The sequence below is a fragment of the Microcaecilia unicolor genome, chromosome 4 (assembly GCF_901765095.1).
Source record: "Microcaecilia unicolor chromosome 4, aMicUni1.1, whole genome shotgun sequence".
Taxonomy (NCBI): Eukaryota; Metazoa; Chordata; class Amphibia; order Gymnophiona; family Siphonopidae; genus Microcaecilia; species Microcaecilia unicolor.
The window spans coordinates 89,972,910-89,995,712 of NC_044034.1; the positions used below are offsets into that span (position 1 = coordinate 89,972,910).

Genomic DNA, 22,803 nt, shown 5'->3' on the forward strand with positions numbered 1-22,803 from the left:
GACACGGAGAGGGGGAGCCGCAGTAAAAGAAAAAATTGGCCTGTTTATCGTGGGTGCAGGAGCAAAACTTTGTACTGCCCTGCGGGAACAGTAAAAAGCTTTGCTACCGCAGTAACGCCCCCCCCCCCCCCCCCCCAAATAAAAACCAAAAAACCCAAAACTGTGGTTACTGCTCCCATGGTTCTGGCATCTCCCTGCCTGCCTTCCTCCCTCCCGCAGTAGCTCTGCCTTATGCAGCTAGCTGAGCCAATAGTGATCTTTACAGGCCTGGTCCGGGGGCCTTCTGTCTGCTGGTTCTGTCACAACTTCCTGTTATGAACAATTTGCATCAGAAGGTGGGACCCAGCAGAGGGAAGGCCCCGGAACAGGCCTATGAAGATCGCTGTCAGCTGGCTGCATAAGAAGCTGCCACAGTGGGGAGGAGAGGAAGAAGACAAAAGTGCCAGACCTGGGGGGGAGGTTTCTGTTTCTGCAAGGGGAAAAGGTGCTGGAAATATGGGAGGGTGGCAGCTGGACTTGGGGGGGGGGGTGCTGAAGGGAAGGGAGGCACTGGGAGGGTGGGCTGACAGGAGGGAAGGGAGAGAGAGGAGCTGGATCCATGGGGGAGGCTGGAGGTAAGGGACAGAGGTTCTGGGCCTATGGGGAGGCTGGGGGCAGGGAAAAGAGATGCTGGCTGCTGGAGGGAAGGGACAGAGGTGCTGGACCCTTGGGCGGTTGCTGGAGGGAATGGATAGGGGTGCTGGACCCATGGGAGGGTGCTGCTGGAGGGAAGGGACAGAGGTGCTGAATCTGCAGGGGGGAAGGGAAAGAGATACTGAACCAAGGGGATGAAGGAAGAGGGAATGAAATACTGAACACAGTGGAGGGAGGAGGGAGAAGCTAGACACGGAGATATACAGAAACAGAGGGCAGCATACAGACAGGAACACAAAGGGGAGATGCTGCATGCGGATGGTATATGGACACATAGGGGCAATGCCAGACATGAGAGGGGGTATAGGGACACAGAGGGAAGACACTAGATTTGGGGGAGGGCATAGGGACAAAGAGGAGTAATGTTGCACACAGGTGGAAAGTATAGGGACATAGAGTTGTGATGATGTATGGGGAGAGATGGACACGGAGAAGATGCTGAACAGGGAAGTATAGGGGACACAGAGAAGAGAGATGCTGAACATGGGGAAAGATAGGTACGCAGAGATGGAAAACTGATGGTGAGCAAGGCTCCCTATCTGTTTTCGCATCCTGTTCAAACTTCTTCTACTAACCTATAAATGCACTCACTCTGCTGCTCCCCAGTATCTCTCCACACTTGTCCTTGTGCACTCCGCTCCATGGATAAATCCTTCTTATCTGTTCCCTTCTCCACTACTGCCAACTCCAGACTTCGCGCCTTCTGTTTCGCTGCACCCTACGCCTTGAATAAACTTCCTGAGCCCCTACGTCTTGCCCCCCATCCTTGGCCACCTTTAAATCTAGACTGAAAGCCCACCTCTTTAACATTGCTTTTGACTCGTAACCACTTGTAACCACTCGCCTCGACCTACCCTCCTCTCCTCCTTCCTGTACACATTAATTGATTTGATTTGCTTACTTTATTTTTTGTCTATTAGATTGCAAGCTCTTTGAGCAAGGACTGTCTTTCTTCTGTGTTTGTGCAGTGCTGCGTACGCCTTGTAGCGCTATAGAAATGCTAAATAGTAGTAGTAGTAGAAGAAATATCAAATGGGAAGGAGACTCTGGCGAGTGAGTTGAGAAGACAGAGGGAAACAGAAACCATAGCCTGGGACCAACATGGTTTGAAAAATAAAATGACCACACAACAAAAGGTAGAAATAAATTTATTTTCTGTTCTGTGATTAGATTATGTCAGATTTGAAATATGTATCCTGCCAGAGCTGGTGATAGACATGGCTAGGGCCCAGGTCAGAAATTTGAGATGGGACCCCCAAAGTCCATTACTATGCCATGCCTTCAGAGACCAGCAGGCTTAGGGCTGTTTCTGACCAGGAGGCCGTTGTCCTAGTTGCACTCCCCTAACACAATCCCTGGCATATGTGATCTTTATATTTTGCACAGTATAGAAGATAAAAAAGAAGTGTGATCAATACGACACTTCCAAGACACCGTGGAGGCGAGTAAGATATAATCAACCTTTATTAAAAAAAACTTAAAAGACTTGACACGGAGCCGTGTTTCAACGGAAAACGCCTGCTTCAAGAGTCCGTTCTGTAAGCCAATGGATGGGGCAGCTTAAGCAAGCAAGCCAAATCAAGCCTTTAAAAAGGTGAATGCACCAAGCATAAGCTTTAAAGTACCAATACAGACTTGTGAGAAGAGTCCATCTCAGTGGTGCTGAGTGGTACAAAAAACACTCATCTACTTATAATAAAACTCACCCTCAACGTTCTGAGGACACTGACGACAGTGAAGCCAAGCCCTGACTTCCTTCAAAAAGGTTCGAAGGTTCGGGGTGGTGAAGCCACCAAAATTGCTCCGGGCCCCGCCCTCGAGGGCGGAGCTATGGCAGAACAACGAAGGGGTTGGCAGGGAGGGAGGCGGGGGGGTGGGAAATCGCTCTGGGCCCCGCCCTCGCGTCAAACGTCATGATGTTGGGGGCGGAGCAATGGCAGAACAACGAAGGGGTTGGCCAGGGAGGGAGGGAGGGTGTTGGCGATGAAAACCTTGCTAGCGCCCGTTTCATTTGCTCAGAAACGGGCCTCTTTTACTAGTGTTCTATAAATAAGAAGTGGAGGAAAGGTTCTGAGGCTTTTTCCCCGATGAGTTTTTTGAACTCCAGTGTATCTAAGAGATTTACAAGTCTTGCTAGTTTTTATAGAACGAGTTGAGTGAAGTTATAATTGTGTTCATAATTCATAAGTGCATGTTGTAGTTGTAGTTGTGATAGCACTGTATTTCATTTGTGCACCAGTCCCTAATACCATACTTCTGTGTGACCAGTTAGAGCACGCAAATGAGGTACAAGGAATGCCAGTGTGAATCTCTAGTCCTAAAACTGCTATGAAACAGCATAGTCCAAACTGTCAAATGGCAGAGATTTTGGACATGGCTTGGGACAAATGAGGGGGGAAATGGATTGTGAGATGTGATGGTATACATAGGAGAGAGAGAGGTATACGTGAATGTGTTCTTAATTACCCAGAGAGGTAGGAAACCAGAGGCAGAATCTCAGTTGGGTGGATTGGATAAACCAACTAGCTTTTATCTGCAGTTATTTTTTTGTAAGTTATTTACCCAAGGAAGATGGATTCAGGAGTAAGTACTGAAAGGGTTGTAGGTTGTATGGGATAAAAGCCAGGTGGTGGAGGCAAAACTAGTAATGGAATTCAAGAAAGCAAGGGATAAGCAGAGAGGATCCTCAGATGGGAAGAAATTAAGATAAAATTGGATATTTGAATAAGGTTTGCAATACTGACACAGAAAAGAATGAGAAGAATATTTATTACATTTGTACCCCGCGCTTTCCCACTCAAAGCAGGTTCAATGCGGCTTACATAATAATATGGATTACAGAGTATTGATAGAGAAAATATAGGTTAATTATAGCAGAATAGTAAAAGAGGTAGGTAGTCTTGCCTCACAAATCTACTGCATTTTTTCGAGGGGGTGAACAAACATATGGACAAAGGGGAGCGTTCAGTTAGATGGCCATACTGGTTTTTATCTGTTGTCATGTTTTGCATCTGTTTTGCAGTTTTGTTATTTGAGATTGTGTTTCTGTTCATCTTCATATGTTCTCATATCTTAAGTCAGTAGCTGGGGGGGGGGGGGGGGTGCTCTCCATCTGAGATCTGTCACAGCTCCTTCACTACCTGATTTACTAAGGCTGCTTTCTCATTCTATGTGTATGGAGAAAAGAGCTTAGTAAATAATTCAGTTTAATGTGAGTTCCAATTAGTCTCGCTCTCGTATATCTAGGCTTGTTTCAATAAATCTCAAACCCTGTCCCCTCCCCTTCCAGCTAGTCATTTCAACTTCAGTCAATGATCCACCTTCCAGCAAGCCTGCTTTAGTCATCCCCAGCTAGACAACTTTAGTTGTTCAGCCTCTGCAGTCAGCTTCAGTCATCAGAATCTTCTCCCCTACTTTTCTGGCTGTTGCAACAACTACTACTACTTCATTAATACATAATAAGAGAGAGTGCCTTCTCGAGTTTGAGCTAGTCTAGCCAAAGATGCAGGACCATATTCCTTCCTGAAGAAATCTGCTGTCTTTTTGTGCTGTCCCTGCAGGTATATCCCTTTGGCACTTCTGTTTTGGTAGCAAACTCTCTCTGATCAGTGTGAGGAAAAAGCAAACTGCTCGGGTGTTTACCTGCTCTACGTTATTGCTGTTGTATCTGCAGCAACTTCCCTGCATTCTTTGTAATACCATCTTCTTCCCACCTCGTGTGTCGGCCACTTTATAGCTACACTCCTTCACCTTTCAGTTATAACATCCTAACCCACTTTGCTTCCTACTGCTGTCTTCCAGTTGTCACTGCATGACTCATATTGTATTTGAACCGTGTAGTGGATAAACTCTTCATGCTGATCTGTGTCTCTGCAGGCATATCCCACTAGCTCTTCTGTTTTGGTTAGTCTTTTGTGAGGGAAAATCCAAATGCTAGGGTATATGTACCTTCTCTGTAGAGGAAGGAATTTTCAAATGGAAAGATTTAGCTGGGCTATTATGACTTTCTGCTGGGTTTTTATGAAATGTTTGCTATATGTTGCTCTTGATTGTGACTCACCAGGCAATTATTTGGCATGTCATCAAATTAAAGAGAATTATGCATTTATTTTATGTCCCATAAAATGACAATATTATCTATGATATTTTGGTTTGTAGAGAGGAAAGTGTCTGGATCATTCTACATATTATAAAGATGAAAAATCAGTGGACTATTTTTGTAGGTCTGACTATATCTTTGTCCTGTAGGTTAATATTGTTACTACTACTACTACTATTTAGCATTTCTATGGCGCTACAAGGCGTACACAGCGCTGCACAAACATAGAAGAAAGACAGTCCCTGCTCAAAGAGCTTACAATCTAATAGACAGACAATAAAGTAATCAAATCAATTGTGTCCAGGAAAATAAAAAAAAAAAGTAATCAAATCAATTAATATGTACAGGAAGGAGGAGAGGAGGGTAGTGGAGGCGAGTGGTTACAAGTGGTACGAGTCAAAAGCATGTTAAAGAGGTGGGCTTTCAGTCTAGATTTAAAGGTGGCCAAGGACAGGGCAAGAAGTAGGGGCTCAGGAAGTTTATTCCAGGACTAGGGTGCAGCGAGACAGAAGGCGCAAAGTCTGGAGTTGGCAGTAGTGGAGAAGGGAACAGAGAAGAAGGATTTATACATGGAGCGGAGTGCACGGGAAGGGGTGTAGGGAAGGACGAGTGTGGAGAGATACTGGGGAGCAGCAGAGTGAATACATTTATAGGTTAGTAGAAGAAGTTTGAACAGGATGCGAAAACGGATAGGGAGCCAGTGAAGGGTCTTGAGGAGAGGGGTAGTATGAGTAAAGCGACCCTGGCGGAAGATGAGACGGGCAGCAGAGTTTTGAACTGATTGGAGAGGGGAGAGGGGACTAAGTGGGAGACCAGCAAGAAGCAGATTGCAGTAGTCTAAATGAGAGGTGACAAGGGTGTGGATGAGGGTTTTGGTAGAGTGCTCGGAAAGAAAGGGGCGGATTTTACGGATGTTGTAAAGAAAGAAACGACAGGTCTTGGCGATCTGCTGGATATGAGCAGAGAAGGAGAGAGAAGAGTCAAAGATGGACCCCAAGGTTTCGAGCTGAGGAGACAGGGAGAATGAGAGAGCCATCAACAGAAATAGAAAATGGGGGGGAGTGGGGAGGTGGGTTTTGGGGGAAAATGAGAAGTTCGGTTTTTGGTCATGTTTAATTTTCAGGTGGTGTTGAGACCTCCAGACAGCAATGTCAGACAAAGCACGCTGAAACTTTGGTTTGGATGCAAGGTGAGATATCAGGGGTAGAAAGGTAGATTTGGGAGTCCGTCAGCATAGAGATGGTAGGAAAAGCCATGGGATGAGATTAATGAACCAAGGGAAGAAGTGTAGATAGAAAAGAGGAGGGGACCAAGAACAGAACCCTGAGGTACGCCGACAGGCAGAGGGATAAAAGTAGAAGAGGATCCACCAGAGTGAACACTGAAGGTGCGGAGGGAGAGGTAGGAAGAGAACCAGGAAAGGACAGAGCCCTGGAATCCAAGTGAGGACGGTATCAAGGAGTATGCTGTGATCGACAGTGTCAAAAGCAGCAGAAAGATCAAGAAGAATGAGGATGGAATACAGACCTCTGGATTTAGGCAGTAATAGGTCATTGGAGACTTTAGTAAGCGCAGTTTCGGTTGAGTGCAGAGGGCGAAAACCAGATTGTAGTGGGTCAAGAATAGCATGTGAGGAGAGAAAATCAAGGCAGCGGTGGTGAACAGCACGCTCAAGTAATTTGGAGAGAAAAGGGGGGAGGGAGATGGGTTGGTAATTAGAGGGACAAGTAGGGTCGAGTGAAGGCTTCTTAAGGAGAGGTGTGACCACAGCATGTTTAAAGGCAGTAGGGACAGTTGCAGTGGAAAGTGAGAGGTTGAGAATGTGACAGATAAAATGAATAAGAGCAGGTGAGATGGCATTAAGAAGGTAGGTGGGAATGGGATCAGAGGAACAGGTGGTACATTTTGAGGAAGAAAGGAGAAGTGTAGTTTCCTCTATAGTAACTTCAGGAATGGAGGAAAAGGAATGAGGGGAAGGAAAGAGAGGGGAACGGACTAGTGGAGGGAGAGGTGGCGAGGGTAGAGAATTCAAGGTTTATCTTTGAACCTTGTCGTGAAAGAATTCTGCAAGGGTCTGAGGAGATAATGAAGGGGGAGTTGGGGAGGGGGCACCTTGAGGAGAGAGTTCAATGTGGTGAAAAGTTGAGGGTTAGAGCCAAGCGAGTTGGTCAGTTGGATATAATAATCCTGTTTGGCGCGTAAAAGAGCAGATTGGAAGGAGATCAGCATGAACTTAGTGTAAGAAATCAGCAAGGGCCCGAGATTTCCGCCAGAGGCGTTTGGCGGAGTGGGTACAGGAACGTAGGTAGCGGATATTAGAAGTCAGCCAAGGTTGGGGTTTTGTACGCCTTATAGGGCGGTTCATCAAAGGTGCAAGAGTGTCTAAGGCAGAGGATAGAGTATTGTTGTAAGAAGAAACAGCCTCGACAGACATGGATGGTGCCACAGTAGAGAGGAGGTTTGAAACATGGGAGGATAGAGATGAAGGGTCAATATCGTGAAGATTCCTAGCTAAATAGATAAGATAGGACGGACTGGGAGGGAGGAGATTTAAGTGTAAAGTTATAAGATGGTGATCAGAGAGGGGAAGATCAGAGCAAGGAATCTAGAGGTGAACAGTTGGAGGTGAAGATGAGATCAAGATAGTGACCATTTTGATGAGTGGGGGAGGTGGAGCATAGTTGGAGATTAAAGGAGGATGTTAAAGCGAGTAACTTGGAAATATAAGAGTTGGAAGGATCATTAGCTGGAATATTAGTCACCAAGGATGAGAGAGGGGGAGGAAGGATCATGGAAGAAGGCAAGCCAGGCATCAAAGTCACTGAGAGAGATGAAAGGGACTTATCAGGGTGGACGATAAATGACCACTATTCGAAGAGGCAGAGGAGAGAAAAGGCGGATAGAGTGGACTTCAAAGGACGAAAAACAGAGATTGAGGTGGAAGAAGGAGTTGAAATCTGGAGGAGGGAGAGAGAAGTAGTCCAACACCGCCCCCGCGACCAGCAGGGTGAGGAGTATGTGAAAAAAGATAACTGCCATGGCAAAGGGCTGCGACTGAAGCAGAGTCATCAGGGCAGAGCCAGGTTTCTGTTATGGCGAGCAGATGGAGGTGACGCGAGATAAAGAGGTCCTGGATATAGGGGAGTTTGTTACAGATAGAGCGGGCATTCCATAGGGCGCAAGAGAAGGACAGAGAAGAGGAGGGGAGTAGAGGAATAGAGATGAGGTTAGAGAAGTCGCGGTGAGATCTGTAGAGTTGGGATAATAGTTGGTGAGGAGGGCCAGGATTGGGATTGATGTCGCCGGCTGAGAGTAAGAGAAGGAGTAAAAGAGAGTGAAGGAGAGTAGGAGAGGTGTGGCCACGAAAGCGTCGAAGGTGAGATGTATTTAGGTGGAATGGGGAAGGCAAAATGGAGGGAAGAAAGAGACTGAGATTAAAAGCCAAGAGGGAGGAAGAGGGTAGGAGAGAAGGTGAGGTGATGAAGTCGATGGATGGGCAGTGAGTTCCTATAGCAGAGAGAGGTAGGGGGTGAAGGAAAAGATTAGGAAGGGACAGGGCTAGGAAGAGAATGTGAGTAGGGGCCATAAATGACTGAGGTACTTTAGCAACTGGGAAGAAGATTAGATGTAAAGAGAAAAATGCCCAGCGCGCCGTTAGGCGCGCGGCACCTAGAGCGGAGGCCCTGGGTGTCACCCCGGAGAAGGCTGTAAGGATATGCAGATGAGCTGCAAGTCCTCCACAGCACCTGAAAGGCAGCCTTTGGTAGAGCTGGGCACCTCTCAGCTGAGGAAAGGCTTACCAGGGGTTAGGCCGAAACCAGCATTCCTCCCCCTGAGGGTCGCCTGATCCTAGCCAAAAAGCACCTGGAAACTCTGTGCACTTGGAGCGAGGGCCCTGGGAAGATCGGGGTGGACCTGGAGTCACCCCGGATACAGCTGTGAAGAAATGCAGAAGGGCTGCAAGTCCTCCACAGCACCTGGTGGGAGCGCTGGGCACCTAGAGCGGTGTTGTATTTCTTTATCCTTTTCTTTTTTTCCAAGTTGAAATCCATGAATCCCTTTAGGTTTATTTCTATTTTGAAGTTTGAGGAAGGTGATTTTATGTGAACACTAATGAGCTGCCTTACTGAAGGCTGTTGAGCCCCTACGTCTTGCCCCATCTTTGGCCACCTTTAAATCTAGACTGAAAGCCCACCTCTTTAACATTGCTTTTGACTCGTAACCACTTGTAACCACTCGCCTCCACCTACCCTCCTCTCCTCCTTCCTGTACACATTAATTGATTTGATTTGCTACTTTATTTTTTGTCTATTAGATTGTAAGCTCTTTGAGCAGGGACTGTCTTTCTTCTATGTTTGTGCAGCGCTGCGTACGCCTTGTAGCGCTATAGAAATGCTAAATAGTAGTAGTAGTACTAATAGTATATTTGGCAACTGGGGCAACTATGGTCGAGTCTGATTCTTCTCTTGAAATGAATGAATGAATGAAAATTAATTTAATCTGCATTGTTTTTGACTCGGTAACATGAGTTAATTTGAAGGGAGATAAATACTGTGGTGACAATTCTACAATATGTGCCTCTGTCTAGTTGCCTTAAGGAAAAGATGGTAAGAGCCTGTTCTATAACTGTACCTGCTCACCCAGGTTCTGTTATAGAATACTAACATGACCTGATATCGGCATGCCTTCAGTTACTTCTGCCATAGAAGTAGCATAGCTATGGGCACATAAATTTGGCAGAGATGTGTATAATTTACATTATTGTGTACGTTACATGTGAAACTGAGAGTTCTGCCGATGTATATGCCCATTTCATTTATAGACTGTGTAAGTTAAGCACAGTGTTACCAAATGATGCTTAGGTGCCCTGCTGGTACTTTTATGGGTGAGTATACTGTTACATGTGTAAGTGCTAGTATTCTAGAAGTGTGTGCAAGGGGCGCATAAATGCAAGCAACTGGATTATAAAATGACCCTTTTTATATAGAGAGAACTGGTTTGCTAGTTAATCAAAAGGTTGAGTTTAATAGGCCTTCAGCCTTTAAAACTTTTTACTGAGTTATATAACTGTTGTTCTCAGCTGTACTTGATAGCTCTGTAGGAAGGAGCCAAGGGAAGACAGAATCTCAGCAATTTTTGGTTTCCAGTGGAAGAAATGTTTTCATGTCCTCAAATGTTTTCTTCGTGGGGTTGTAGTAATGATCAATTATTCATACCCACTAAGGATGTACATGGGAAAAATATTTGTTTTCTGTTTTCAGATTTTTGAAATTTTGTTTTCCTGATTTTCAGGTATTTTTGCAGTTTGCTTCACACACTAATTTTAATTTTTTAAAACGTATTTTAATCTACACAAATTGACTTCATACATATTAATCTGTAGGTTATCATACACTAAATTGAATTGCAAGTGCTAAATGTAAGGGGTGTTATAAACTAAATATATAACAAATAGACATCAAATGCTTAAATCTGTATTTTCCAACTTCTGTTCCATTAACATATTCATTGATGTATCCATAAAGATTTCCTCTGGAAGCACTCTTCGCCACTTTGCCAGCCACTGGGCAAAAGTTTAGAAATTATGAAGTTTGTTTCTAAATGCAAAAGACTGCACATTGTTTTCTCAGTTGTGGATTAAGTCCCATGAGAGATCTTGTATCTACAGTGTAGAATACCATAGTTTCTTTTCACTGTTTTGCTCTTAGGAAAATCAGCCTTGTTTTTAAAGGCCTTTTCTCATAAGGCAAATCCTTTAGCACTTAAATTTTGTGGGGTGATACAATAGAAACATTTAAATTCTTTATGGTATAAATGCCTGTTTCAATAGAAAGGGAGCTCTGGAACCAAGGGGGCATAGATTGAGAGTGAAAGGGGGTAATCTAAGGCAATGTTTCTTTATGGAAAGGGTGGCGGATGAGTGAAAGTCTTCCAGTGGAGAGTGGTGGAGATGAGAACGGTATCTGAATTCAATAAAGCACAAGATGAGGCTGGGAGGAGGAACCTATGATTGCTGCTCCCTGGTTGTTTTTGGCTGACCTCTGGAACATTTTTATATTTCCTGCTGTTATTTTTCCCCGTTAATATGTAGAAATGCAAAGTTATTATTTGAGGTTACCCCATTAAAGCTGCAGCCCTTGTTGTCTTCATTTTTTGGTTCTGTGGATGCTGATGTAGTCTGTGGTTCAGTGGTGTTGACCCAGGAGAGTCTCCAGTGGCATGTTGGACAGGAGCATTTGAGCTGCTTCCATCTGTGGATCTTGATATACACCTTAAAGCCTTGAGTAGTGCAGTCCTCCCTAGCCAGTGTGTGAATCATCTATATATATAAAAGGCACCACTGAAGCCTCCAGCCGGAAGTGTGAAGCGCCAGAGATATCCGGTTTCCCCATGAGTGAAGGAAAACAGCACAGCACGAAATCCCAGGAAACAGTGAAGGACTCAGAGTGGGGAGGGGAGAGAGATGCCCTCACTCTCTCTGTAACAAAAACACAGAACAGCAGGAAACAACACTGAAGGACTGGACTCGGGGGGGGGGGGGGGGGGGGGGGGGGGAGGGAGAGAGGGCAGGGACACACACACTCCCACATGCACACTCTGAAGAAAACCTTGCTAGCCCCCGTTTCATTTGCATCAGAAACTGGGTTTTTTTTACTAGTTCTTGAGATATACTGGCCCGCACATGGACATCATTCAAGGCACATTTGCAGGTGCTGCTGTTCTCACTGGCTTTGTTGCAAGCACTGGCTTCAGCAGTTGCTAGACGGGTAGTGGTAGTGCTTGGGAGAGCAGAGATAGAGAAGGACCAGCGCTTTCCCAGCACGAGGGAACAAAGCTGGAGAATTTGGATAAGTAACTGTGACAGAGCTTGGAGGACACTACTGTGTACTTGGGGTATTACCTAAGCATCAGGATATCAGCTTTGAGGTTATATAGAAGACCTTTAGCTCTTCCATCAGGTCAGTTAATTCAGCTTTGTAAGCAAGTCCAGGAATCTTGTGACCACAGGAAAGCACATGAGGCTATTATAAGTAACTATCAACAACACATTTCAGATATTGAGACTAAGTTGGAAAAGATGCAAGAGTGTGATTCCTCCTTGGTTAATCTATACATGTGGAAGTATTAGATGATGTGGTGAGATGGAGTAATATTAGACTGATAAAACATTTAAAATTTTATCTGTCCATGGAGTGTTTTAGAAATATTTCTTTGGTATTCCGAGGATACCAGGGAAAACTAGTCTCCTAATTTCTAGGTGTAGTATTTGCCTGTTAAAAAATTTGTGGACTCGGGGTGGGGGGGGGGGGGGGAGGTGTTAGGCATAAAGTAAACAATACATCAGAACAAATATTGGAGTCTCTTCATATTTCTGAAATACTCTTAAGCATTTTATGATGATCTTGCTTGCCTTGTTTTGGATTCTAATCATGATATTTTGCTTAGATTTTTTTTTTTTTTTACATTAGGATGATTTGTTTAATTTAAAAAGATGATATTGCCAAATCTACCCTAAAGGAAAAGTTCATAGACTGTTGTTGAATGGACTTATGGAAAATCCACTATTTCTGGGATAAGCAGTATAAAATATTTTGTACTTTTTGGGGATCTTGCCAGGTATTTGTGACCTGGATTAGCCACTGTTGGAAACAGGATGCTAGGCTTGATGGACCTTTGGTCTGTCCCAGTATGGCAACACTTATGTACTTATGTACCCGAGTTTTAATAGCAGGAAGTTTTTGTTACTGAGATCTGGAGCGTTACCTTTCCTTGTAAGTGTATTAAGTATCTGAGGTGAGAAGTTATCAAGGTGTGCAGTAATAGACAAACTTTTACCACAACTTAATTTACCATTGGATTTAGCAACTTGGGATAATAGTCCTGCAGGTTGTTGAATCTCATGGTAAAAGAGTAATGCTGCTAGCAAGCTAACTCGCAAGCAGCATTTTTCCAGTGGCCTGGGAGCATCAGGCCTCAAAGTCGCAATCTGATGCTCCTGGGCTGGAGACTGAGGGCCATTAGAGCCTTCCCCTCCCCCATCCCGATCTAAGCTCCCACTCCTAGCAGGACCTACCAAATGTATTCCCTGGTGGTCCAGTGGTGATCTTGCGGGAGCGATCCCCAGTCGCTCCTCCCCGTCCAGTGCTGTATCCAAAATGGCACCCCTAGCGGTACTCGCTACTACTATGGGTACCATATGCCAGACAAGACAGAAGCAACTGGGGATCACTTCTGCCTGATCACCACTTGACCACCAGGGAATACATTTGGTAGGTCCTGTTAGGGGTGGAGGGGATGGGAAGGTTCAGGTAGTCTCCAGCCTAGGAGCATCAGATCGCAGTTTTTGCAGCCTGATGCTCCCGAGTGGTAAAATAACACCAGCTTTTACTATGAGATATGGGCCATAATATGACTTGTTCACTATTTACATGCTTTGCCTCTCATTACTATGTTACCTTCCATGACTTAAATATCGCTGCAGTAAATTAAGTCAAGCTGCGTTAGGGCTCTTTAACTTGCTTTAATGGCAAATGATGTGACTTAAACCCATAATGCTGCTAGATAACTTCTCCCTTGAATGTGAAATGTGTTTTTCATGAACTTGAGCAGTTAATTAGATTCTTGTCTGTTGAAGTCGTCTTTTTTTTTTCTTCCAGAAGTAGCTTTCCTGTCTGTCATGTTGAAGAGTGTAGCAGAGTGGTTTACATATATTGCTCAGTTTGTTTATAGGCCGCCAATACCCATTGGGATCTAAATGGCTTATAATGAAGAGTTCATCTAAGTAAAGTTGAGATCATACATCATACAAATAAAAATAGTTACTACTAACCCAATAGCTCCAAAATCCTCGTAGATACAATTAAATATTTATAGAATAAAATGTTTTTATGAATTTTCGAAAAAAAAAATATACCAGGGTTGAAGTTTAATCTGAACAGGAATAAAGAAAAAAAATACCATTTGTTATGACAGGAAAATGCAAAAAAGAAGAGGGAGAGAAATAGTAAGGCTGTAGAATAGGGCTTACAGTGGAAGGAAAGGGTGCATATATACCCACCTGCGATATTACAAACCCTAGGAAGGCCTGACTAAAGAGATAAGTTGTGAGGGTGACATTGAGCTTTGGGGAAGGGAACCTCCATGTGAAGGGAGGAAAGCAAAAAGTTCCAAACAGTTGGAGCTATGAAAGAAGGCACTCTGGAGCATGATGCCCAACTGAGTATGGAATACAGGGGGGTTAAACAATGAAATCTCACTAGAGGTCACAGGTCTCCCACTTAGCCATCTCTCTCCTTCAATCTGTTCAAAATTCTGCTGCACGACTAATATTCCGCCAGTGTCGATATGCTCATATTAGCCCTCTCCTCAAGTCACTTCACTGGCTTCCTATCCGTTTCCACATACAGTTCAAACTCCTCTTATTGACCTATAAGTGCATTCACTCTGCAGCTCCCTCAGTACCTCTCCACTCTCATCTCTCCCTACATTCCTCCCCTGGAACGCCGTTCACTGGGTAAATCTCTCTTATCTGCACCCTTCTCCTCCACCGCTAACTCCAGACTCCGTTCCTTTTATCTTGCTGCACCATATGCCTGGAATAGACTTTCTGAGCCGAAACGTCAAGCTCCATCTCTGGCCGTCTTCAAATCTAAGCTAAAAGCGCACCTTTTTGATGCTGCTTTTAACTCCTAACCCTTATTCACTGTTCAAAACCCTTATTTTATTATCCTCACTTTAATATTCCCTTATCTCTTGTTTGTCCTGTTTGTCCTAATTAGATTATAAGCTCTGTCAAGCAGGGACTGTCTCTTCATGTTCAAGTGTACAGCGCTGCGTACATCTAGTAGCGCTTTACAAATAAGTAGTAGTAGTAATACACTGAGGAACACGAGGTACGGAGAGTAAGAAGACCTGATAGGTAGGCGTATCCTCTTGCAGAGCTTTGTGTGCAAGGGTGAGAATCTTGAACTGGACCATATATCGGACAGGGAGCCAGTGCTCTTGATAATTTATTTAAAAATTTTGTAACCTGTACTTTCCAACATACTAAAGCTTCACCACTGTACATTTACATTCTTCAGGATTTATTTCTTCTGATAGTGATTTATTCATTAAAGTAGCCAAAGAGGCAGCAAAATCCTCTTTCAAAAATTTTATTATGGTTGGATAACAAATATCCAAAGAATTAGCGGATACATTCAAAGAGCTGAATACTTCCATAACCTATTGAGGAGTAACCAAGGTAAATTCCCTACAACCCTTCAAGGTACTACTATTAGGATTTCTAACAAGGGAAGATCTACTGTATTAAGATTCCACAATATGATTGATATTTATTACTGAAAAATGTAAGAAACATATCTTTGAAACATAGGATTTGTAAAAGTAGTTGTACCTGATAATTTCCTCACCACAGAAAATAATTCTTCTGGACTAGAGCCTGCTTTCTCAGTAGCCTAATTAAAATAATCCTCCTTAGCAATCAGAGTAGCATTCTGATAAAACTGCAGGCAAGATTGATAATCTGCTAAAGAAGACAGTTCATGGTGTTTGTGCCATACTCATTCTTTTCCTATGCAATAATTGTTTTTGCGTTGTCAGTTCTGAAAACCAGGGTTGCCACATGATTAGGAATCCTAATCTTTAGAGGTCTTAATTGATCAAGAGAATTCAAAAAGATAGAGAACCAACTATCCACAGCTGCTGATAGGGCTAATTCCTCTAGGTCTGTCAATAAAGGACACTACAAATCTTTCAGGTGAACTGGATCAAAAGAAACTTAAGATCCAAACTCTAATGTTCACCATGGTTCGTAGTGTATACTGAAAACCAAGTTACAGTATAATCATCTGATCAAGGGATGGGTTCAGTAAGTAATTTCACCTGATTGTTTAAAGAATTTTGTCAATCAAAAAGTATAGATTTAGTGTGTGGCTGGCTTTATGTGGGGCCAGCACCAATGATCTCCAACCTGAAGAAAGTCAGCCTCTATTGTCTCAGTTGCTACCTGATCTATATGTAAGTTAAAATCACCTAGTTTAATGGTGTGTGTAGCCGAGAATCCGTTATATATTAAATCCACCACTAAAGGAGAATAGTCTGAATAAAGAACCCCAGACCTGCTATAAGTCAAAAATAGGTTAAGGCCTAAATAAGTGGTCAATGACTCAGTTTCTATACAGAGAGAAAAAGTTTTGAACAAACTCCAATGTCATCATTAAAATAATCAAAGGTCCCCCACCTGTTTTACACAGTTTTGGCTGAGAGAAATGCTGATACTCATGGGGCAGAGCTGGTTCAGCAACACTGCATTAGTATCTAACAGCCAGGATTCTGTAATACATACAAAATCTGGGTGATGCAGGCAAACAAAAATAAAACAGCATTCTTTATTTCTCACAGAGCAATCATTAACAAGCATTAATTTAAAATTCTCTGTTAAGATGGAAGCAACAGCTGAGGCTTAAGGGGAATAAGAGTTTTGGAAATACCCTTCTTATTCTGTAAAGGGGACAAAGAGCCATTATCTGTCCATCCCAATCATAACTGGAATCTGGAAAACTTCTATCTTCAAAGTGAGTTTAATGTCTAGATAAAATCTTGTCAAATACCTCCCAAAGTCCATATAAGCTCATTTGTTGGCGCAGTGGTGTTCGCTCTGTCTCCGGCGCAAGCCCTCCCCTTTATGCTTCACAGCTAACTGTGATGTCAGAGTGGAGCTTCATATTAGCCATGCAAGAGGAGCCTGAAGCTGTTCCTTCTAGAGGCTGCTTACTGACAGCCAGTGACAAGGTGGAGCAAATCATGAATTTGTTAATGTACACGAGAGCCCCCTCTGTAACTAATTTTGATTCACAGAAAAATAGAATCTCCATTCTCTCTTGGGTTGCTTGTGGCCTCTCGTATGGTGCTGTTATAAGCTTTTGAAAAGGCTGTCTCTGCTCCCTGCATATGAATCAGCTCTGTGGTTGCTGAGCATCCCTGATATTGAGAAAGCGCTCGTTCATGGTGTCCAGGGAGGGGTTAATCTGTATTCTCTTTGGCACACACAATCATTTTGAAATGTCAGCACTTATGGCTTCTTGTCTCTTATTCAGAGACACTGGATAGGGTTTATGGCAGGACTTAACTGATAGACCTGTATTACTACTTGCTAAGTCTCCTTTGATTTTGAGTTTTAGCAACCACTTATTTTATTCTTAAGTTCCTTTTCTGTATAGAAGTAAAGGGTCATGGATTTGATGTACAACTAAAGCAGTTTGCATATATTATATGCAGGTACTTTTTCTGTCTCTAGTGAGCTCAGTCTGTTTTGCACCTGGGGCAATGGAGGCTTAAGGTGACTTGACTAGAGTCACAAGGAGTTGCAGTGGGAATAGAACCCAGTTCCTCAGGTTCTCAGCCCACTGCACTAACCCATTAGGCTACTCTTCCACTCACACTAGTGAGAACAATTTTTGAAGTGCCTGCAGACAAGTACTATTCAACAGAAATCACATGGATGAAATGTGGACTAAGTACAGTTTACATAAAACTGAGGAAATTTGTCCTGACTTAGTGCATGTTCTAGATCTTTGAGGTTGGCGGTGAAATGTCACTTTGCCAGTGTAGTATTGTGTTACAGTGAAGATGATGTCATTACTCGGTTCAGAGTAAGTTGACAAGTATTAAAGGCTTTTCTTAAAGGGGAGCTTATTGAATCAAGTCCTAAGTGAGTGCATATTTATTTTTAACTTGGGGCATTATTCCTTAAATGAATTCAATCTCTACTTGAAACTTTGTCTTTCTGCAGATTAATAAAGATGATTTACTAAATGGTTGCTTGTTATCCCAGCTGGAAAAGTTTTGTGTCTCAGCTTTCATCACATCAGTGCTACAGTGGAGTCAGGGAATGATAGTACTTCAAGTCAGAACATGTTGAAGCCGCTTACACAATCATTATTTTCGCTTTCATTAATAATTCTTTTTATCAGGGCTTGAATTTGAGCACACTTCCCCTTCCCCTTCCTCTCTTAGGTCTGCAATTCATTATATGTTCTTGGAGCTCCTCCTCCTGGCCTGGTTCTCAAATTCTGTTCTCCTCCCTCATAGCTCTTAACTCTGCTGTTTTAGTTTTCTGTTTTCCTTTTCTTGAAGTGCCTCTCATTTCAGTGTAGCACCCTCTAATGGGAAGCAGTGGAGTAATTCTGCAAAATTAAAAAAAAAAATGCAATGTAAAATAGAGCCTGCTGCATTTTAAAATTCATCAGTTTAAAAACAGTACACATGTGTAATTGTTTTTGTTATCGAATGCATGTGCATTGCGAATTTTTGAATTAAAACAATTTTTTTATATGTATCTCATTTCCTAGGTCTCTTGGGTTTAAATAGATAAGACTGCCACATCAAATTAGTTTCCTTCCTTGTAGCTAAATCTATTTTTAATGTCTTCCTTTGCTACCCAGAAGTCTAGATGATCGATCATTGTTTGCTTTTTCTTAGGGAAGGAACCCCTTTTTTCTGGAACCAGCAATAATTTTAACAATTACTGATGGAAGCAAGTTGACTGCCTCTGGTGGGATACAAGAAGAAGTAAGATGATTCATATTTAAGTCTCTTATCACTCTTTATAGGAACCAGGTTTAATCACTATTTGAAGATTTGTAGGCTTTGGTTATATCTCAGAGCTATATTTTCTAGAAAAGATTTACCCAGTTTCTACATAAAATAATTTTTTCTCTCGTAGTTGCTGCTTTTAGTTAATATATAATCTTCTTCCTATGTTGCTCTCATTTTTAACGCCCCCCCTTTCCAGATACCACAGCTGAGTGCCCTGGGTGGTTTTGGAACTGGAAGGTAGTTTTCCTCTAAAAGCTGCCACCATAGTGGAGGCAATCTTCCCTCCTGCCAGCTCTTTTGAACAGCCCACTCAAATTCCGGTTCTCCACCACAGTTTTACTTGCCTGAGCTGTGAAGCCCAACACTCGTGCAACTGCTCAGAGAAAAGCAGCAAGTTTTATTTATAAACTATAATCTGTGAGAATTGGATTCCTCATAGGTTTATAATACTGTTTGTTGAACTGAAGTAAGACTAATCAAAAGATATATTATAACATTGGTCTAATGAAAAGTATTACAGTTAACCAGGAATCTGGATTAGTGGCATTGAAATGCGATGTCTGGTGTGGCCTGACCTTGGGCTCTGTATCCCCTCCTCAGAATAGCAGTAAACTATTACTGGCTTATGCCATAATGTCATGAGTAGAGAAGAAACTACTTGAGCTGAGCACATCAGTAGACAGGACAATACCTGATAAAATGGTTTCAAATATGATTCTGACTAGAAAACCTTAGCACATATCTTATCAAAGCTAGACATGGACACTGGTTCTGGAAGGTTACCAACAGATCCAAGTAAACCTAATAGAGTATACATTTAAAAAGATTTTCATATGCTGCTTCCAAAGTATGCACATTTATTTCATGCATTCTTTTTAGAGTTATCTGGAAAACCTGTCTGGTAGGACTGGAGGGCCTACCACAAATTTAGACATTACTGAACGTGGATATGCTTTGAACTCGTGTATCATTTTGACAGGGTGACTTTTAAGCATTTTGGTAATGCTCTAAGTGCTAAACATGGCTCATTAATGGCAAAACTATATAAGATTGCCAATGCCAATTCATTAACCATCATTCTTGAATCACATCTAATGACAAAGTGACATAACTTGAAATAAATAGCACCTTTTACATCAGGTTGTAGGTTAGGTGACACAGAGTGGGATAAATATTTTCTAGTTGTCTGATGGAAGAGTGTACTTTTGACGTTTATGACTAAAATAATTCTTTCATTTTACTGCAGTTTGCTTATTCTGTATATGCAGAGCAGCTTGTGGTATTAGTGATCATTTGGGTCATGTATTGGCCAGAAGAGTGGTACATTTGTAATTATTTACAGTTCTAGTGCATTTTAGATTGTTTTCAAATACTGTTTTGTATTTTGAACAGGAGAAGACTAATGGATAAAATGTGCAAACAATTTTTTAAAACTTGAACATGCTCAGTTGCATTCATTTTTTTATAAGGTTGCCTACTGACTCCCATGTTTTTCAAGACAGGATGATCCATTCCTGGTTCCTTCCCTGTTGTAGGCACGGACTTAATAAATCTGTACTTCCCTATCATCAAGCCGATCAATCCATAGACTGGTGGGTTGTGTCCATCTACCAGCAGGGGGAGATAGAGAGCAATCTTTTGCCTCCCTATATGTGGTCATGTGCTGCCGGAAATTCCCCAGTATGTTCTCTATCTCAGCAGGTGTGTGGTCACACAGCAGCAGCTCTGGCTAGGTCTCCAAGCCTAATTGTTTAGGTTTTGTTGAGTACCTGGGGTTGAGGGCTCTTCGTGAGCAAGTGCAAACCTGGTGGTGCCAGGCCCCTCCTTTTCTCCCCCCTCCCGCTGGCTCCGTTAAACAAAAAAAAAAAATATTTTTTTAAACGTTCAAAAAGGACGTCCATTTGCAGCTGCTCACTGGAACAAGTTGTCGCTGCTCGGAGCAAGAAGCAGGTAATTTTTACCTTTTACTAGCGGGCAGGGGGTTCCCTGAATGGTCTCCACATGGCTATGGCCTCGGATGGCAAGGGCGCGAAAAGACGCTCCCCGGAACGCGTTCGCGCGCCTAGCGGGGAAGCGGGGGGCTCGAAGATAGAGTCGCCCTTTTTGGGCGCCCTTTCGGAGCCAGGAGAGTTCACTGGTTTTTCCTCCGGCGCAGCGGCCTTTCCCGCCTTAGGCGCCCATCCCCCGCTGACCGCCCTCCCAGTCATAACTGGCCATGCGGCTCGGTCGGCTCCTTGTTGGGCCGCCCTCGAGATGGGAGACGTTAACAGCTTGGTTGCCCTTGAATCGGGCGACAGAAGTCGGCGAAATTAAAACACCCTTCTTCCCGCGTGGCTCCTTCGCGGAGTTTCGCGTCGGATGCCATTTTGGATGCACAACACGCCTCTCCCCCGCTACTGGGAGCGCAGATGGAGGGCGCCTCTAGGGCCGCGGCACAGGATGCAGAAATGCACAGACTGGGGGGTTTCTCCCCTGAGTTCATTTTGCTGCTGCATCAAGCCTTTCTTATGCAGAACACTGCCCCTTCCCACCTCTCTGATCGGGGTGATGAGGCCTCTATGCTTAAGTGCCCTCGGGTGGATCTTCCACCCTCGGGGGACTCGGTCTCCTCTGATGTGGATGACGGCAGCGTGTCTGAGTTCTCCCAGAGATCCTTAGCGGAATCGATAGAAGAGACTGATCTTCGCTCAGATGGAGCGGACGACCCCTCTGCAGCGCGGCTTTTTCGCTCAGAGGATTTGCCCAACCTGCTTGTGCAGGCCATGAGCATTTTGAAGATTGCCTCTCCGGAGGAAGGCTCTCTCTCAGCCTCTAGTGGCTCCACCATTATGCTGGGAATGAAGCGCCCGCCTAGAACCTTCCATGTTCATGAAGCCATGCAGACCTTAATTTCAGCGCAATGGGATGCCCCTGAGGCGAGCCTGAAAGTAGCCAGGGCTATGTCCCGTCTGTACCCCTTTCCTGAGGGGGAACAGGATGCCTTTGTCTGGCCCACGGTAGATTCCTTAATCACTGCCGTGACTAAGAAAACGGCGCTGCCGGTGGAAGGTGGCACTGCCCTGAAGGACGCCCAAGACAGGAGAATGGAGGCGGCCTTAAAGTCGTCCTTTGAGGTGGCCGCTCTGAGTTTGCAAGCCTCGGTCTGCGTCTCCTACATGGCTAGGGCGTGCCTGACTGTTCTGCAGCGGGCTTCCCCCTTGGACCCTTCCTGGAGGGCGGAATGGCCGACCCTGGAGTCTGGTTTGGCCTACTTGGCAGACTTGCTGTATGATGTTTTGAGAGCCTCGGCCAAGGGCATGGCTCAGACAGTCTCTGCGTGGCGGTGGCTCTGGCTTAAGCACTGGTCTGCTGACCATGCCTCTAAATCTCGCCTAGCCAAGTTGCCTTTTAAAGGCAAGCTGCTCTTTGGGGACGAGCTGGACAAGATCGTGACAGAGCTTGGCATGTCCAAGGGCAAGAGGTTGCCAGAGATCAGGACTCGGGCCGGCAGTGCCCTTCCTGGTTCCTCTAAGGGCCGATTCCAGGAAGCCCGTCGGTATCGCCCGGGCAAGTCGGCCTCCTCTGCTTCCGCTTCCTTCAAACGGAACTTCTCCCTCAAGCAGCATTCCTTTCGCAGGGACCGCCATCCCGGAGGTTCGTCCTCCGGCCCGCCCCCAGGGTCGCGTACCCAATGACGGGGACCTGGTCCATGGCCCAGTGCAGATAGGAGGAAGGTTGTCCTCGTTTCTGGGCGAGTGGACCAGGGTAACTTCAGACGCTTGGGTTCTGGAAGTCATCAGAGACGGCTACAAGCTAGAGTTCTGCCGACCCCTAAGAGACGGGTTTGTAAACTCTCCTTGCAAGTCTCAGGTCAAAGCAGCTGCCGTGCAGCAGACTTTGAGGAACCTGATCCGCCTGGGCGCGGTGGTCCCGGTGCCAGTAGATCAGCTTGGCAAGGGCCGCTACTCCATTTACTTTGTGGTGCCAAAGAAAGAAGGATCTGCTCGGCCTATTCTCGACCTCAAGGGAGTCAATCAGGCCTTGAAAGTTCGGCACTTCCGGATGGAGACCCTTCACTCCGTAATAGCAGCGGTGAAAAAGGGAGAATTCCTGGCCTCCCTGGACATCAAGGAAGCTTACCTACATATTCCCATCTGGCCGCCTCATCAGCGCTTTCTGCGCTTTGCAGTGCTGGGCCGACACTTCCAGTTCAGAGCCCTCCCGTTCGGGTTGGCTACGGCTCCACGGACCTTCTCCAAAGTAATGGTGGTCATCGCGGCCTTCCTCTGCAAGGAGGGAGTGCAAGTCCATCCCTATCTGGACAACTGGCTGATCCGAGCCCCTTCCTATGCGGAGTGCGGGAGAGCTACAGACAGGGTCATTGCTCTTCTGAGCTCCCTGGGATGGATTATCAACTGGGAGAAAAGCCAGCT

The 22,803-nt window shown here is 44.4% G+C and overlaps 1 protein-coding gene across 2 annotated transcripts in view; it reads left to right on the plus strand.

Moving 5' to 3' along the window:
- The window catches only part of INTS6 (integrator complex subunit 6), a 242,077-nt gene that overhangs the window by 66,433 nt on the left and 152,841 nt on the right, over positions 1-22,803 (plus strand). Inside the window, exon 4 of one of the 2 annotated variants that reach the window (XM_030200446.1) lies at positions 18,275-18,364. The exons of the other annotated variant lie outside the window; for it this stretch is intronic. Within the exon in view, the coding sequence (XP_030056306.1) occupies positions 18,275-18,364 (90 nt within the window). The remainder of the gene's footprint in view (positions 1-18,274; positions 18,365-22,803) is intronic. 2 annotated transcript variants of the gene reach the window in all.